The 19,168-nt window shown below is 42.4% G+C and overlaps 1 protein-coding gene across 1 annotated transcript in view; it reads left to right on the plus strand.

The window, feature by feature from the left end:
* The window catches only part of LOC144768090 (complement C1s subcomponent-like), a 53,671-nt gene that overhangs the window by 19,805 nt on the left and 14,698 nt on the right, over positions 1-19,168 (plus strand). The window contains exon 5 of the mRNA XM_078651476.1: positions 13,969-14,106. Within this exon, the coding sequence (XP_078507602.1) occupies positions 13,969-14,106 (138 nt within the window). The remainder of the gene's footprint in view (positions 1-13,968; positions 14,107-19,168) is intronic.

Here is a 19,168-nt window from a genome sequence, read left to right on the forward strand (position 1 = left end):
AAGGAAGTCCAGTCAGTCTCCTTCTTTCAAAATTTGTATTTATTCCTTTTTTTCCATCGAATATATAATTCCTTAATAACACAAATTGCTCAGCCAACGCGTTTCATTCCAAATAGTGGGAACTTCATCAGGGCTTAAATTATAATGTCGGTAAATTCAGTCTCCATAGGTAAATCACTATTCTTATTCCCGCTCAGTGCGCTGGAAAACTAGGGATTTCCCCAAGGCATCACCATGCCCGTTTCCGAATACCCTGATAAGATCTGCTCCTTCCTGCAATGTTTTGAATTGATATCAGCGGACTGAGCTGGAAAAAGAATATTGATTTACCTGTGGAGATTGAATTTACCAACATTATTATTTAAGCCCTGATGAAGTTCCCACTGTTTGGAACGAAATGCGTTGACTGAGCAGTTTGTGTTAATAAGGATTTATATTCGATGGAAAAAACTGTATAAATGAAGATAGCATATGTCAGGCCTATATTTCTTATGCCCTGAAGAAGCTCACCCAAACAAAACTCTTAGGTTGTACTGTTTTTTAAATTTTGGAGTTTAATAAACACGTTTTTTTAGTGCATTAAGGCTGTCTCTAATCACATATTGCACCTAATGGAGTTGGTTGACATTTGACTTTGAATTAAGTGCCCTCTGATTAATGTTTCTGTTCTCTTAGAAGTCCTGTGAAATGTTATGTCATGTTATGTCTGTGAGAAAGCAGAGTGTATGAAGAGGGTGCTGCAGAGGTCTGTGTCTAATTTACATGGCACAGGTAAGGTTCCTGGCTGGATTAGTTCAGCATCTCTTTCTTGTGAGGTTGATAAAATGAGTACAATTGTGCTTCTCATTAATCAACCGTAAGATTGAGCTGGCTGACCATAGCTTCTATAAATGGGCACTTTCAAATAAGCAGGACTTTTCGCTGTGTGTTTTGAAACAGTAGCGACTTCTTTTTTGGCTTTGTTGTCGGCTCAGTGTGACCCCTTGTGTCCTTTCATATGGGGAGGACAGAGGATAGCGTCAGTTCGTAAACTGTTTGAGATATGTGGCATGTTTACAAATGTTGAAATCAAACCATTGCGAAATCCAGGATCTGTTCCTGGTATCCACGTGCTTTCCAGTCAGAGCTCAAGCAAAGGGTGGGTTTGGGTGCATTAATCCTTTGTGGATTTCAGCTTATCTGCTCCACGTGCTCCACGCTGAGCTTGCCATACAACATATCTCGGACATCATTGTTATTGTTATTGTTATTTTCGGTTTCTGTAGCGCCAACCCACCGGCAGGTCTCAAGGCGCTCATGACCAAAGAACAAAACAGCATTTATATACATCCATAAGGCAGTACCGTCTGCGATTTAAAATGAGTCCAGAGTTTCCCTAAATAAAAAAGTTTTTAATAATTTCCTAAAACACAACAGGTTACCTTCTTTCCGGAGGGCCTCGGGCCATCTGTTCCAGATTTGAGGAAGCAAGGCTGAAAAGGATCTCCCGCCCTTCGTTGTCAATCTAAACCTTGGACAGATTAACAGCTGAGCGTCAGATGACCTCAAGGTTCGTTCTGGTTTATAAACCTGCAGGCGTTCCTTAATATAGGCCGGTGCTTGCCCATATATTGCCTTGTGAGCCGTACAAAGGCTTTTAAACTCAGCCCTTTGTCTAATAGGAAGCCAATGTAAATTCCGAAGCAAAGGAGAGGCGTGGGATCTCCTTGGAAGTCTGAAGATGAGTCGTGCAGCATCATTCAGAACAATCTGCAATCTATTGGTCAGGTTTTTAGGTAGACCCAAGTAGAGAGCATTCCCGTAGTCGAGCCTCGAGATAATAGTGGCCGAGACTACGGTGCGGAGCATGGATGTAGAGAGTAAGGGGGCTAGTTTGCGGAGTTGTCTAATTAGACCAGTACAGGTTCCCACAACCGCAAGAAATCTGGCTGGTCATTGATAGTTCGCTATCAATTTTAATTCCCAGGCTTTTCACCTTGTCACAAGGTGTAGGGGTGGGACCCAATTCTTGAGGCCAATATAGGTCACTCCATGGCGAACTTGTGGTCGAAACTACTAACACCTCCGTCTTTTCAGGGTTAATTTTCAATAGATTTGCCGTCATCCAGCTGACTACAAATCTAAGAACATCCTGGGCATACTTAGGTGCAGAGACAGTGTTGTCTATGCTAAGTAGCAGCTGGGTGTCGTCAGCGTAGTTAAAAACATGGCAACCCATGTTTACTAGGGAGTTTATCAGAGGTTGTATATAAAGATTGAATAATACAGGGGATAGTGCGGAACCCTGCGGGACTCCGCACGTCAGATTACCCACCTCCGATAGACAGTCCCCCAACTGAATTCGCTGCGTCCTCTCATAAAGGTGGCACCAATTTTACTCTGGCATAACATCTGGACCAATCCTGCCACTGCATTAAACAGAACTATAATAGAGGACTGCTTGATGTGTGAAGGGGTAAAAAACATTATATGGTTCACCTATATAAAGAATATTGTTTCCAAAATGGGTCATCCGGAATTTTTCTCAAATCCAACCACAATGGACTCTGTCTCACGATCTGTGCTAAGAAAAACCCTGCTGGAACATCTCGAAATGAAAAGATGGAATAAAGAGAGATCCAAGATATCAGTTATTAATCATGATGATGTTACATTGCACAGAAACATTCAGCTCTATCTCGTAGTAGATCAACCTTTCTTCTATCGTAGGCTTCTAACATGCTTTTGATTGGAAACGTTTTATAGATTAATAACTCTCCCAAGGAGTAATGATTGGTCTAAAGAAAACCATTACTACGGGGGTGATATAGAGAGGTGGTGATGTGTTTGATCCCCCAATGAGATAACAAAATTCTGAAACTCCTTGGATACAAATTATACCCCATTATCTGTGACCAATTCAACCGGGGCACCTTCCTTTAAAAACAGAGATTGCAGAAAATTCATTTCTTCCACTGTTGTTGGCGATTTCACAAATTTTACTTCACGCCACTTAGTACCATAATCCACCAACACCAGACCGAATCTACTTTTCTCATCCAATACATACATTGAGGAAGAGCCATGACAACACGGGGATTACCCCGCACTGCCATTACAACGCAGGGATTACAACGAAAGTCGTTACAACGACTTTCGCTGGAGGGTGCTGTTGGATAGGGAATAGTTTAATTTTCTATCCAACACCTTCCCTACTGTCAACGTGGGCTGGAGTTGGAATAGAAAATTAAACTATTCCATTATCCAGCGCCCTCCAGCGAAAGTCGTTGTAACGACTTTCGTTGTAATCCCCGCGTTGTAACGGCATGCGGGGTAAAAGCCCGATTTGTAATGCCATACAACCCATACATTGGACCAGTGATATCAAGAGCTAATTTAACCCAAGGTTTGTCAGGAACCAGAATCGCTTCAATTGGACTAGGAAATGTCATCTGAGATTTGTCACTGGTACCACATGATATACAATCTCCTACAAAATGTTCCACAGAACAATCCATACCAGGCCACCAGAATACTTCTCTAAGTCTTCTCTTCATCGCTCTCATACATATGTGACCTTCATGAGCAAGAATTAAGGTTTTATTCTGAAGAGACACTGGTACTACCAACAAATCCGTTCTTTTGAGAATACCAGACTGCAGATTTAGTTCCGGGGGAAAACATGCTTAAATGAAGCTACATCTTAATGCTTGGGCAACCAACCTTAACCAAGCATTGACATTACTGCTAGTAATAAAACATCATCCTGAACAGCAGATTTCCATTCTTCTTCTGAAATGCATGAAAAATTTGAATCAACTAATGAAGCTACAACACAACACAACACTCACCCTCCTTTTGTTCACAAGATTGATCAATTACCAAAGGCAATCTTGACAAACAATCCGCAAAAATGTTTTTTACACCAGGAATGTATTCTAAATGAAAATGGAACTCCATCAATCTAAAGTGCCTTTTGGCAATGCGAGGTGTGGCATTACCAGCTCCTTTGGTGGTAAGTAAATTAAGCAATGGTGTTTGATTCATCCGAATGGTAAATTCAGAACTCCATAAATATTGTCTGAAATGATCCACACCCCACCAGCACGCTAGAGCTTCCCGCTCTATAACAGAATAAGTGGACTCTGCACCTCTCAACGTGCGTGAAGCAAATGCTATTACCTCTTACTTTCCCTCTCTGACCTGTAGTAAAACAGCCCCTAAACCATATTGACTAGCACCGGTGACTATAATGGATCTATTATGTATGTCAAATGGTTGAAGAGGAATGGCCATACTCAGTTCTAATTTGATGGACTGAAATTCTGTTTCTAACACAGATGACCAAAGAAATTGTTGATTTTTTTCATTAATAATCTTAAATTGTGTGTTTTGCTACTACAATTGGGAATGAACCTGGCATAAAATTCCAACATGCCTAAAAATGATCTCAGTTGAACTTTGTTTTGTGGAGAAGGAAAAGATGTTATGGCATTAACTAAGTCCTCTTTAGGTTCTACACCTTTGCCAGAAAGTTTATAACCAAGATAGTTTACCTCTTTGACCGCAAATTTAAATTTTCGGCTTTTAAGGTTGCACCATGGTCTGTTAAAATGGATAAAACAGTAGCTAACGTCTTATCATATGACTCTAGGGGCCAGATGTAGGAGCCCTAATACCGGTCGGAAACGGCCGATTTCGGCCGTTTCCGACCGGTATTAGGGTTTTCAGATGTAGGGGGCTGAAAATTACAGAATCGGTATATTTACCGATTCGGTAAAATTACCGATTCGATAAATTACCGAATCGGTAAATATACAGATTCTGTCATTCCAAATGTAGGTGGCACAGTTTACAGTGCCACAGGCCCTTAAGAGTCGGTATTTTACCACACAATCCTATTGTGTGGTAAAATACCGAATTCAGGTGTTCACACCTGTGCAATGTGACACACAGACATGCCCTTAGGGCATGTATGTGTGCCACATGTCACACAAGCCTGTATTTGGGGTGCCAGAGATGTCAAAGTAACACCCCCTGCACCCTTGCAGGATTCGGTATTTACCGATTCGGTAAATACCGAATCGATATTGCCCATTGATTCCTATGGGCTTCAAGGCCCATAGGAATCAATGGGCAATACCGATTCGGTATTTACCAAATTGGTAAATACCGAATCTTACAGATTCGGTATTCCTGAATTCGGAATTACCTACATCTGCCCCCTTCCCATTTACAGACCTTAAATACCGAATCAGTAAAATTCGGTATTTAAGAGTCTGTAAATGGGAATTACCTACATCTAGCCCTAGATCTTTACAATGAACCAAAATGTCATCTTGAAAACATTTTACGTTTAGTACATTCGCAAACATAGCTTCCGTTACTCTTTGGAATACAGCTGATGCTGAGGCCAATCCAAAAGGCATTCTTTTGAATCTGTATGCACCAATTAGAGTGACAAACGATGTAAGATGGCGACAGTCTTTCTTCAATGAAATTTGATGATAAGCTGATGACATGTCTAAGGTAGCAAAGTACTTGGCATCCTTAAGTGACGTTAGCATTTCTGTAATGTTCGGTAGGGGATGCCTATCCACCCAATTCTTATCATTCAAGTCTCTCAAGTCTATGCACATTCTGAGAGTACTATTGGGTTTCTTAGCTAAAACCACTGGAGAAAGCCATTCAGAGCTCTCTATGGGCTCAATGATACCTTGACTGCTAAGAGATTCAAGTTCATTAGACAATTCCTTTTTCATGGCTAGAGGAACTCGTCTGGGTTTGTGCACAATTGGTTGAACACCTTGCTTAGGAATAATTTGATGCGAAAAACCTTTTATTTTGCCCAAAGTATCACTGAATACAGATGGAAAGGAAGATTTCCAATCATGGGAATCTACAGTGCTCACAGATGCAATTTGGTCTCTAAGCAAAACTTGTTTGGAACTATTGGGATCTAAAATGATTCCTACATTTTTCTGTTCCAACCAACCAAGAAGAGATGATTTATCTTCAGCAACATAGACAGTAGCAGTAGTAGAATGATTATTAAATATTAAAGTGCATTCAAATTCACCCAAAACTTGAACAGGCTTGCCACCATATGCTACTGGTTTAATTAACGATTTCCTCAAGGGAATATCAGTTAATTTTCACCAATCTTCAGGACCAATTAGTGTGAAGAATGAACCTGAATCAGCCATCATGGAAATGTGATTACTATTTACACCAATTTGACAGTATGACCGTTTTACAGCGTTAGGTTGAAGTTTTAAAACAAGAGATGCATTTTTTAAAAAAAACTGAATTAGAGAATGTGCTATTTTACAATGCAATATCAAAAATATTCTCATCATGTACCATTTAAAATCTTGAGCGGTACTCACAATGTTAGAGGAAGGTTAAGCAATTTGTTCCATCATACTAGACAACATCATAATTTCATTACCATCCCCACTATCAGAATTCTGATCAGCCTCAGGTTTGGCTTCTATAGAAATAACTTTTTTAGAGTGATATTTAGCATTGGAATAACTAGGTTTCGATTTGCAAACTTTGGAGAAAGGACTTTATTTTTGCATTTAATACAAAATGTATCCAATGCAGGGCAAAAAGGAGCATTTCACACATGATTTTTATTGCCACATCTATAGTATTAAAAAGTTTTGCGTTTGTCATTGTTAGTCTCTTTTTTGACAACTGCTTTGTCAATGGCAAGAGCATGTATTTAAGTATCTAAAGCTATTTGATCCATATATATAGGTGTATATTCCATATTTTTAGCTATTTCTAAAGCTTTGTCTAAAGTTAAATCTTGTGTCGTTAAGAACTTTTATTGAATCTTTTTGCTATTAGTTTTCTCAACTAATTGATTCCTCAACATTTCATCTTGAAATGTTTTGTAGTCGCAGGTGGAAGCTAATACTCTTTGATCACTTACAAATGTATCAACAGGTTCACCAGGTAACTGTTTTCTCAAATAAAATGTGTGTCTCTCCATAATAATGTTATGTTTCTTTTTAAATCTGGTGTCTAACATTTTTATGGCTGATGAATACTCATCAACAGCATTACCTTCACCCATGACTACAGTAGGAGGCAAATGTTTGAAAACTTTTCTTCCTTCGGTGCCCAAAAACTGACGCAGCAAAGCAATTTTAATTTTGTTTAGTAAAAACTTCAGCTTCAATGGCTTATAAATAAGCCTCAAAACCTTCAAACCATAGCTCCCATTCTACAGGGGGTTCACCTGGAGTGGAAAGAAAAGGAGAAGATGAAAGTACAGATTGCTGCATGATGCCAATTGGAAATACAATACAAATAGCAAAATATCAATTATAATAAAACAAACAATGTTGAAGAATTGCAAAAATGTATAAATGTGCAAATAATGATAAATCAGATTAAAGCTGTGCACATCAGTGATGTATAAATCCTGTGAGCACAATGTATCAAGTCACTATGGCATTTATTTGAATCTGTGCGAGTCAGAGATGCAAAGATCATTGTACGCACACTGAAGAACTTTGCAAAAACCAAATAAAGCTGTGCGAATCAGCGTTGCAGAGATGAGCTGTGCACATGATGCAGAACTTCAGAAGATTACATATTTGAAGCTGTGCGAATCGGCGATAATTAATTAGCGGTGCGCATGATGACTGAGTCATAACCCAACCTTAACAACTTACAACAAGTCCAGCTATCCACCAACTTGCTAGAGATGAGCACTAGTAGCTCAGGGAAACCGTTGATATGCCTACTGTCGGTCCGCAAACAAAACATGCATCGGACATCGCTGCCCTTATCATTAGTCAGGAAATTGACCTATTAATCCTGACAGAAACATGGCTCTCGGAATCCTCATCTCCAATCATGGACCTTCTAGTGCCCCCCCAATACAACATTGTGAGGGTAGATAGAATAAAAAAGACAGGAGGCGTTATAGCCTGCATCCACTGATCGAATATAGAGATCAACAAAATACAAGCCGAACCACTCGAATCCTGTGAATATCTAGGTCTCAATATACGAACAACAGACAATCAAAGATGCAAATTACATGCGCTGTACCACCCTCCAGGTAATAATGTGACCTTTATAGAACAGTTAATGGAGATCATTACGGCTAACTCCAACGATCACTCTAACAATATATTCCTGGGCGATTTTAACCTACACTGGGAGGACAATAAGGACAAACAGGTCAACGCTCTTAAAGACTTTTTAACAGCGCTGAACCTTACCCAAGCCTGCACACAGCCAACACACTCGAAAGGAGCAACACTAGACTGGATAATTTCGAGAAACAAGAATATCTCGACCCACTCAGTTTGTTCCGTGCGACTGGTCGGATCACCATGTCATTACCTTCCTTATACCCACCTTGAAAAGGAACAAGACCACGCAGCCTATTAAACTCAAAAAGTGGACCCCGTACACTAAAGACTCGAATATTGAGCTATTGGTGGAAAGTTGTGAGATGGAACTGAATCCAGCCAACAATCTGCAGAATGTGAATGAGTTAACGGATCACTACACTACATCAGTAACAAATATAGTCAACTCTACCTTGCCACTAAAACTGAAAAGAGTCACAGAAAAGGATAAAATCCATGGTTCAATGGGTCACTAAACGAAGATAGACGGAAATTAAGACAAGCTGAAAGAAAATGGAGACAACACCCATCATCCCCCGAGCTGAAATCACTCAGAAAAATCAGAAACGAATACAACAAAAAGATCCACAATTCCAAGAAAGAATTTATTAGATCAGAACTGGATAACGCGAAAAACAGACCACGGAAACTATTCGAGATATTAAAGCAGCAATCCAACAAGTTGGCCAAAACTGCCCAAGAAACTACTAAAACTCAACTGGGTTGTGAAGAATTCTCAACTTTCTTCACCAATAAGGCCGACATGCTTGAAAAAGAGCTCAGGACGGCAGCTGACAACATGCCCAACCAAACACAAATACGGAGCTATACCACCTCGACAATTGATCTTGACAGGGCAAAGAACAAAGCACAGTGGGATACCTTCAAGCTATACGACCAGAATACCATTGCCAGAACGTTCTCGGATATCAAACCTAATAACCACTATAATGACCCACTCCCCTCTAAATGTCTTAAAAAAATCAACCATATCGTTATCCCTATATGGACTAGAATAATAAATGCCACACTATCACAAGGGATCCTGCCGAATTGCCTAAAAACAGGCCAAGTCATCCCCATCATCAAAAAACCTACAGCGGACCCAGCAGATCCTAATAACTTTCGCCCAGTTACCAATATTCCATTATTTGCCAAATTAATAGAGAGATGTGTGCAAAATCAACTGAGCCAACACATCGCTAACTTCATGCTACTGGATGACTGCCAATCGGGATTCATAACAGGCCACAGCACGGAAACAGCGATCTGCATATTGTCGATGATGCGTTACAGGCCCTAGATAGCAATAGAACATGTCTACTAATCCTTCTCGACCTGTCATCTGCTTTCGACATGGTAAATCATGGAAAATTACTAGCCAGGCTTCATGACAGGATGGGTCTGTCAGGAAATGTGCTGAAATGGTTTGAATCCTTCCTTCAGAATAGAATGCAAAGATTTCTGGTCAACCAGAGACTATCCCCATCATGTCCTAACTCAACTGGAGTCCCTCAAGGGTCTACCCTATCTCCATCTCTATCCAACCTTTATGTCAAACCACTGACAGAAATTCTCTGAGACGCAAACATATCCTATCACATGTACGCAGATGACACGCAGATTTACATGAAGATCGCATCCCTGGAAGACTTCAAGGTAATGAATGAGGCCCTAAAACTGTCACTTTGCTGGTTAACTACCAATCATCTGAAACTAAACGCACAAAAAACAGAATTCCTATTAATTTCACCACCAAAGAACCACACAGAAGTGAAGGATTGGACCGAAATGATCACAGCACTAAACTGCACCCCTACGCTAGTGGATTCAGCATAATCGCTAGGGTTCACGCTAGATAAGAACCTAGACATGAAAGTTCACATCAAATCAATGGCAAAAAGTGCCCGTTTTCACCTGAACTACATTAGGAGATTGAAACCATTCATTTCTATGGCGGACCTCAAACTGGCAGTACAATCATTAGTGGTCACAAGGATTGAATATGGATGCACAACCTTAGCAGATCTACCAAAAATTTCCACAGCTCCACTAAAAGCATGCCTCAATGCAACTGCAAGACTCATCACCGGAGCAAGGAAATTCGATCATATCTCTCCACACCTGAAATCGTTAAACTGGCTACCGTCCGAAGCCAGAATCCAACTGAAGATGGCATGTATTACCCACAAAGCGCTCAACTATAAAACACCAAGATACCTGGCCCATAAAATTGAGTTATCTGGAAGAGGCAGACCAGCCAGGAGTGCCAAGGAGCTGCTGCTGAGACCACCCATGTTCCGGAAGAAGAAAACGTATAACAGAGCTTTCTCCGGAGCAGCCCCCAGAATTTGGAACTCACTCCCCTCAAATATTAGGAAAATCACAAACACTGCTACATTCAAGAGGGAAGCTAAGATCTTCCTAATGAGTAAGTTCCTCAAATCGACAGGACAGGGCATCATCACCACCGGAACATAGATGTTCCAAAATAGTTCAACAAATGGAAAAGAAGAGAAAATCCCATGCTATGCTAAGGATAACCAATGTCGATACAATACTAATCCAGATCTACGGATGCAGAATGCACGGAATAAGACAACTTGAAACTATTGGTACTGGAGTCACAATACACCAAGTACAGCTCAGTAGACTAGTCCAAGAACCTCCATTGAAACTTTTAAGTCAGACATTTACAGGAATTATACAGACATACGTTATTTCCGAACCTTATACAGATATATGTAATTTCTGAAACTACCTCATACCATGTGAAATGTTTATTATATTGCTTTGTACAAAACTTACCTCAGGCCAGATAAGATGTATATGTATATCGAACCTACCTCCTGTGAATGTGAAGCGCTCTGATACCCAAGGGTCACGTTCGCGCTATATAAAACTCTCTAAATAAAATAAATAAAAATAAATGTGTGCCAGCTGATGAGACAAAGAACAAAGGGCCGTATGTAGGTGGCCCAATACTGGTCGGTAACGGTGAAATTCATTACATTTCACCGTTACCGACCGGTATTTAGGCATTTGAGATGTAGGGAGGATTCGGTATTAAGGAATTGGTAAATACCGATTCCTTAATACCGATTCCTTATGGCCTTGCATTTAAGGAATTGATAATACAGATTCCTTAAATGCAATGTAGGTAGCACTTAAAACAGTGCACCTCAGCCTTAAGGAATCGCTCTTTGCCACCAACTCCAGGTTGGTGGTAAATTGCGATTTCCTTTCAAAAAGCACTTTTTTGCTTTTTGAAGTGTGCCATGTGGCACACATCCATGGCCTTAGGGCATGCATGTGCGCCACATGTGCACACATGCACATTTCAGGGGTTCCAGAGGTCCCTTGAAATACCTCCCGAGATTACCGAATCGGTAATACTGATTTGGTAATACAAATTTCTTCGCATTCATTCCTATGGGCCTTCAAGCCCATAGGAATGAATGGGCAGGTGATTCCTTATTACCGAATCAATATTACCGATTCGGTAATAAGGAATATTAACGATTCAGTATTTTTTACAGAATTATTACCTACATATGAAATACCGATTCCTAAATACCGAATCGGTAAAATTCGGTATTTAAGAATCTGTAATTCCTTATTACCTACATCGGGCCCCAAGTCTCTTTGACAATGGCCATCAACAACTTGAAGCATAGCGCCGTCGAATAGGTTGCTAGGCAACAAAATACACAAACGTAGGGTTGCTACGTGGAGAGCGTCGGAATGACATAGAGCAGCGCGCGCTAAGGAAAGCACGAGATCCAACTAAGGTCGCGAGCGGAGCTTGAGAGGTCGGTGTTAAGGCATTAAGCAAAGTCACGAAACAGAGGAAAATCCTACTAGACCCAGCCCAGCCTCCGAGAGACGCTCTTCTTATCTTCACCGACGCTCATTCGCAAAGATTTCTGAAGAACTGCAAGGTAAATGGAAACGGAGAACACGAACAGGTCGCGAAAAGTTCTTCTCAGCTACCAGAATGCTTCCAGCCGGTCCAGGGTCCAACTCCTGTTGTCGCCAGTAAAAAGAAGACACTTCAATTCTGGTAAAGTGAACTTCTTTATTCAAGTAATAGAAGTCCAGAGAAATGACCGGTTAGAGCAACAGCAAAGTACAATTTCTGTTCTGACCATTCCACATGCCAGCATTCTAAGCTAGAACGGTAATGGTGGCATGTGCACTTATTCAAAGAATAGGACATAGTTAAAGCTACAAGAACCCCTAAGGAGAAGTACAAGACCCAACACCCATGTTCTGGTGTGAACATGGGCTTCTATTGGAATTCTCAAGGGTTTATTATCAAGCCCATTATCGCCGCTTTAGCTGCAGTTTCCTGAAGCTAAATTGGCGATAATTTTAACGCTGTTCTTGATAATATGATAAAAAGTTATTTTAGATTTCCATTTCATAAAACACCAACTGCCCTAATGCTAATGAAGGGGCACATTAAATTCTACTCATTGTGTTCTTCAAATCTCCCTTTTTGTGATTGAGAACTGTGCTTATGTTTTTGCTGCTCCCAAATGGCAACATGTGACTGAGACCTTTACATATGTGGTGAAGATCTGACCTACTGTGATTTGGGTCCCGCACGTTTGTGTCTATTTAAAAAATAAAACACATTAAAATAATGACTGCTATGAGGACCACTCCTGCTTGCCAAGTTGCCAGGTGTCCATATATTCCATGTGTGACACATCAAGCCATTTATTACTCCCACCTCCAAAGCACTTTTCACTCAAGGATTTATTAGACCATTGTTACAATGTTAAAATTGAAATGAAAAGTCACAGACTACAATAAGTGTTTCACTAAAACGTTGGGATTGGTTGCTTAAGAGACATGGGGCAAGATGTAGGTAATTCGTATTTACCAATTCATAAATACCGAATTTTACCGATTCGGTATTTATGAATTGGTAAATATGAAGGGGGGAGATGTAGGTATTTCTAGAAATTGAAATACCGAATCGTTAATATTCGGTATTTACCAATTCGGTAAATACCGAATCTGTATTTCCTAATGATTCCTATGGGCTGTGAAGCCCATAGGAATCAATGGGAAATACCGATTTGGTAATTACCGAATCGGTAAATACGGATTCCTGCCAGGGTGCAGGGGGTGTCACTTTGACACCCTCTAGCACCCCAAATACAGGCATGTGTGCCATGTGGCACACAGACATGCCCTAAGGGCATGTCTGTCTGTCACATGGCATAGGTGTGCATGCACACATGTGCATGCACACCTGGATTCGGTATTTTACCACCCAATTGAATTGGGTGGTAAAATACCGAATCTGAAAGGCCTTTGGGACTCAGAAGAGTCCCACCTACATTTGGATTTACCGAATCGGTAAAATTACCGATTCGGTATTTTACAGAATCGGTAAATTTACCGAATCGGTAAATTTACCGATTCTGTAATATAAAGGCCCCTACATGCCAATTTCTAAATACCGGTCGGTAACGGCCGAAATCGGCCGTTACCGACCGGTATTTGGGCTCCTACATCTGGCCCATGGTTTTTTGTGTGTCTTCACAGGATCTTCATTGCAGGGTTCCATTACACCTGGTGTATATCTGGTTGTGGTTTGCGTGCTGTGTTCTTTCACACTGGTGGGATCTGTCAGCTGCCATGTGTATGATGGGCCAGAAAGACCTTTATTATGTCTTTTGTTCTGAATGTGCATACATTTAATCATGATAATCAAATTCATAAATAATAAATCTGGAATGTCACACCATAAAGATCTAGATAGATACTACTGAGTAATGCAATTTCTGATTTGTTACATCCTCTCCGTTTTCAGCGATCGAGTGTGGCCTTCCAGAGGAAATTGATAATGGCTATATCTCTTACTTATCACATAGCAACTCAACCACCTACGGAGCAACTATTCAGTACCACTGTGTGGAGCCCTATTATGAGCTGCCATCACCGGGGAAAGGTATGTAGCCCACCTCTTATGTACCCCAGCTGTGGGGGAAACATCCTTTACAACGCAACTTTTACCACGCAGTGCCTTTACGACGCAACTTTTACAACGCAAATCATTACAACGCATTGCACTGGGAGGCGCTCTAGGATAGGGAATAAGTTTAATTTTCTAGCCAACACCTTCCCTAGTGTCCACGGGGACTGGAGTTGGAATAGTAAATTAAACTATTCACTATCCAGCACCCCAAAGCGCTATGCTCTGTAAAGGTTTGCGTTGTAAAAACCACGTTGTAAAGGCATGCGTGGTAAAAGCATGTGTTGTAATGTCATACATCCCAGCTGTGGTTATGACCCCTTACTTTGGGTGTAGGCAATGCTGCCAGCACTGCATGTGGAATATTAAAATAGCAGTGTAGGCCCCCAGTAAGCCAGAAGACAGCATGTAGATTTGGTCAATTTAGGGTCTATTCTGGGCATTCTGAGTGGTGAATAAGAGGCAGATTTATTACGTCACAATGTTGTCCAGGTGTGTCATTAAGTGAGAAGAGTCTAAAGTGCTGTTACAATGTCTGATGAGATCATCCAGTAATATCTTGCTTATTTTGAAATAAAGAACACCTGTGTTTTTAAACCCCAGGTCCCATATTCTTATATAAGGCACAGTAGGGTCAGTAAAAAAGCAAGCCTCATGCTATAAAATATATTCTGGTGAAGTTAGTTTGGGGTGGGTGTCTTGTGTTGTCAGGCCTCTCTGGAGATTGCATGGGGCCCACGTCAAAATGTCTGCTGGTCTCCACTCTGGCTTTCACCTCATACATTAAAACAAAAAGTATTCTCTGAAAAAACTGAAAGTTTTGCCTATCACCTAGCAGTGTCAGCTGCCTCATCTTAAATGTGCAGGGTCACGCCATCCAGTACAAAGGCTGGTATATGAGAGACACAACTTCTAGAGCCCTTAATTGTCCATTGATTCTCAAGTTACACTTCATTCTGGTGTAAGGAACAGTTATTGTGAAGAACAATCTCACACATATCTCTATCTGATGGCCTTTGTGGATGTCTGAGCTGATCTGGAATAAAGATATTGTTTAGGACAGGGGTCACCAGTAGGTCAATTGTGAGCTGGTAGTCAGTCTGTTGCTTTCACAGCTTCATTTCCTGTCAGTCAGTTTGAGTGTACACAGTTGCCCTCCTGCTAAGGCAGCATTTTAAGGAAATCTACACCTCATTCTGTGAAGCAACAGAAGTTGACACTGCAGGCTGTTGCATCCCTCTGAGCTTTTATATAATTATTGTGCTTAAGGTCAAAGGAGTAGCTAGAGAAATACAATAACCCTCACTGTGAACCATATCCCAAATGGTACTGAGTAAAGCAAAGTGCTGACACTCATTTGGAGTGTAAGGGAGAGGGAAGGGAGGAGGATGTGCCAGCAAAGGAACTCTGAAAACAAAGTGACCACATTATGCATTTTACATGTCAGTTCTCAAAGAATGTGCTTAAACAGGCCTTTCAGGAAGTAATCTCTGGACACCCATGAAACAATCAAATTCATTCAGGGATGCCAACTGTGTCAGATCTTTCTCAAAGATGTTGATCAGGTCACTACTTCCAAAGGAGTTTTTGAAAAAATGGGGCCACATCAAGCATTCTACATACTAATTTGACCTTTATTTTATTTTTCTATGCTTCTATACATTCTTATTTTTTTGTCTTTTTACACTTCCTTCTTTTTATCCTTCCATTCTTTTTTCGACCTTATTTGTCATTCTTTCTTTTTATTTATCCATCTCGCAATCATTTTGTCCTTTTCCACCCAACCATGGCTGTCTCCATCCTACTTTCAATCTTTTGAAATCCATCCAGCCTTCTTATTTCTATTCTTCACTTTTATTTCCTTCTTTTACTATCTCTATACACAATTCCTTCCCTAGGTCTGTAAGAAATTGGCTTGTTGGTTGACTGGGATGTAGCCCTGGTTAAACCACAGCCACAATGCCTGTCAGCATGAATCACAAAAGTCACAAAATTACCCTGGGCTTAAACCCTCTGGTAGCATGGCACAAAAGTAGTCTTCCTTAATTTAGAGGCAACGTGTAAAGTATTTATGCAGCACACAAACAGTAATAAAGCGAAAACACAACACTATAAAAATTCCACACCAATTTAGAAAAATAGAGCAAATTGTATTAAACTATTTAATACCAAAATGCCTAACATCCAAGCAGTAGAACAGGAGTTATAAGTGTAAGGAAACAAATAGAGCCTAAAAAATCAAATCACCAGTTGAGGTCATCTATTTGTGCAGAATCGGTTCAAAGTGCAAAAATATGGCTGACTGCAATGGAGCGCGAGTAGGATACATAAAGTGAATTGGGACCGGCCAGCGCTTACCTTCAGGCTTAGAAGATTTTTTTTTTTTAAATGGTCAGAGAAGGTAAAGTCCAGTGGGCCCAGGTTGCAGGTGGTGTCCTTGGAGGGAGTGTCGTCATCAGGGAGCAACTGTACAAAGTTGCGGTGAAGATTTCTATGTTCAGATTTAGGGGCTAATTACGAGTTTGGCGGTCAGACCGCCAAAGGACTGCGGCTACCACCGGAGATCTATGATCCCTCTGCGGTCTTGCAGCGGTTTGAGACTGCAATATGCTGGCAATGCCGCAGCAGCACTGCCAAGCATATTGCAAGTTATCCACATGACAACAGTTTTCATGATGGTGAGACCCCATTAAAAGTGTGGCGGTGAGGAAACTAAGGGGGCCCTATACACTATCTGTTGCCTCAGCGCCTGGGGGTGCATGCAGGGGGTTACATGTTGTGCTCCCCTGTCAGTATGCACCTCCTGTTCCAGCACGGCATGGACTGCACAGTCAATTCTGTTCAGGAACATACTTTGATGCTTCCATTGCAGTGCCTTTCTAAGGATCACACATGAGCCTTTGAAAGGCACTGTCGTGGGACCGCCAAAGCACCACCTGCCAGACCACAATTGAACTCGTAATCTGACAGGCGGTGTGCGGACAAATTTGGCCGTGTGGCAGCGAGGCGCTGGCGTGGTGGCCCGCTGCCACATCACCAAACTCGTAATCAGGCCCTTATTCTCTTTTTTGGAAGTTGAAAACCTCTGGTTTGACAAGGCAGGAGGCTGCAGCCAACGATAGTTCCACAAGGCCGGGTATCTCTTTGGCGAAGGACCACAGTAAAGGATATCCTACTGCGGAGAAGAACATAGCGTGAGCTGCCGCAAAGTCAAGCCGGCAGGCAATGCACCTTGGGAGGATAGTCAAGCAGGTCGTTCCTGGTCTTACCTTGGTTCTCAGAGCAGTTTTCAGCCAAAAATTTCTCAATCCCAAGTTATGGTTTTTGGCTATCTGGGCATTTTTGCACTACCACCAAGGGTCCAGGACTGTGGTGGCATCACTTGGGGGCTTGGGGCTCACCCAGGATGGGTCCAGGTGCCAGCTGAAGATGGTTAGAGCATTTTCCGTCCCTGAGCCTGAAGCTCTGATCCGGGGTACAGCCAACTAGCCTTTGGAGTTACTCTAATAGTCCTGGTTTCCAGTGATGAAACAGCATAACGCAGCAGGGCTGCCTTTTGAGAGTTTAAGGTAGTGTCCAGGCAGCTAAGCTGTCCTTACATTTGTAGAAAAGCAGTTGTGTCATACAGGACTCCTTTTCACCTGTAGGACCTGTCAGGCCGCCGGTGTCCGAGGTCGGTATGTTTTCCTTGGCTGCGCGGGGCGCTATGCTGGCCGAGTTTCCACCTTTGTCAGCCCCCGCCTCTCTAGCGCTTATGGGCAATTTAAAATCTGGGTCTCCGCTGGACCCTTGCCCTGCTAAACTTTTGGGCAAATTGGCGGAGGTAATTAACCCACTGGCGAACCCTCTCCTCAACCTATCGTTGAGCTTGGGAGTGGTTCCGTCAGAGTGGAAGAAGGCCATGGTTATCCCGCTACTTAAAAAACCTGGCCTTGACCCAAAGGTCCCAGCAAACTATAGGCCGATTTCGCTGCTGCCGGCCTTGGTAAAAATCTTGGAGAAGCACGTCCAGTCGGTGCTCTCCAATTTTTTGGAGTCTTACGAGATTCTGCATGACTCTCAGTCAGGCTTTCGCTCTAATCGTAGCACCGAGACCGCGCTCCTGGAGGTTTTTGAAACCATTAAAGGGGTGTTGGATACCGGGGGCAAAGTCATGTTGGTGTTGTTGGACCTGTCGGCGGCTTTTGACACCGTCCCCCATGATGGCCTTCTCGCAAGACTCTTTGAGATTGGTCTTCGGGGGACGGTGCTCAAATGGTTTTCGTCTTTTCTAGCCGGCCGCCGGCAGACGGTCTGGACGCCATCGGACTCCGCCGTTATGCCGCCATTGGGAGTCGGGGTCCCTCAGGGCTCTATTTTGAGCCCGACCCTTTTTAACATCTTTATGACCCCACTGGCGGCGGTGGCGGAGTCGTTTGGCGCCCGGATCGTGTCGTATGCCGACGACACCCAGCTCCTCTTCTCTTGCGAGAGAGGGGCTGACTTTGACGGGGAGAGTATCCGGAGTTGCCTTGGGGCGGTGTTCGCATGGTTCCAACTGAACAGCCTCAAGTGCAACTCGGATAAATCGGAGGTACTCTTCTTTGGGTGCGATGTAGAGCCCAGCTGGCAGACCTGGTGGCCCGTCGACATGTTCCCACCATCCGGCTCCTCCCCTATGGCTAAAAACCTGGGGGTTAAGATGGATGTGGGGTTGACGATGAAGACCCAGATCCTGGGGGTGACCGGCACTTGCTTTGGCCTATTAAAAATGCTGCGGAGGTTTTTGCCTCTTCTGTCTGAGGAGCATAGGAGGCTGACTGTGCAGGCTCTGATAGGCTCCAGGTTGGATTATGCCAACATTCTTTACCTGGGCCTGCCAGAGTACCTGCTACAGCGGCTTCAAGTGGCACAGAATGCGGCGGCCAGGGCCATTTTTGGTCTAAATAGAAGTAGTAGCGTCTCTGGGCTATTGCTGGCGCTACATTGGCTGCCCATCCGCAAGCGGATTGCCTTTAAGGCTATGACCTTGGCCTATAAAGCGCTCCATGCGGTGGGG

This window comes from Lissotriton helveticus, chromosome 7 (genome assembly GCF_964261635.1).
Source record: "Lissotriton helveticus chromosome 7, aLisHel1.1, whole genome shotgun sequence".
NCBI classification, from domain to species: Eukaryota; Metazoa; Chordata; class Amphibia; order Caudata; family Salamandridae; genus Lissotriton; species Lissotriton helveticus.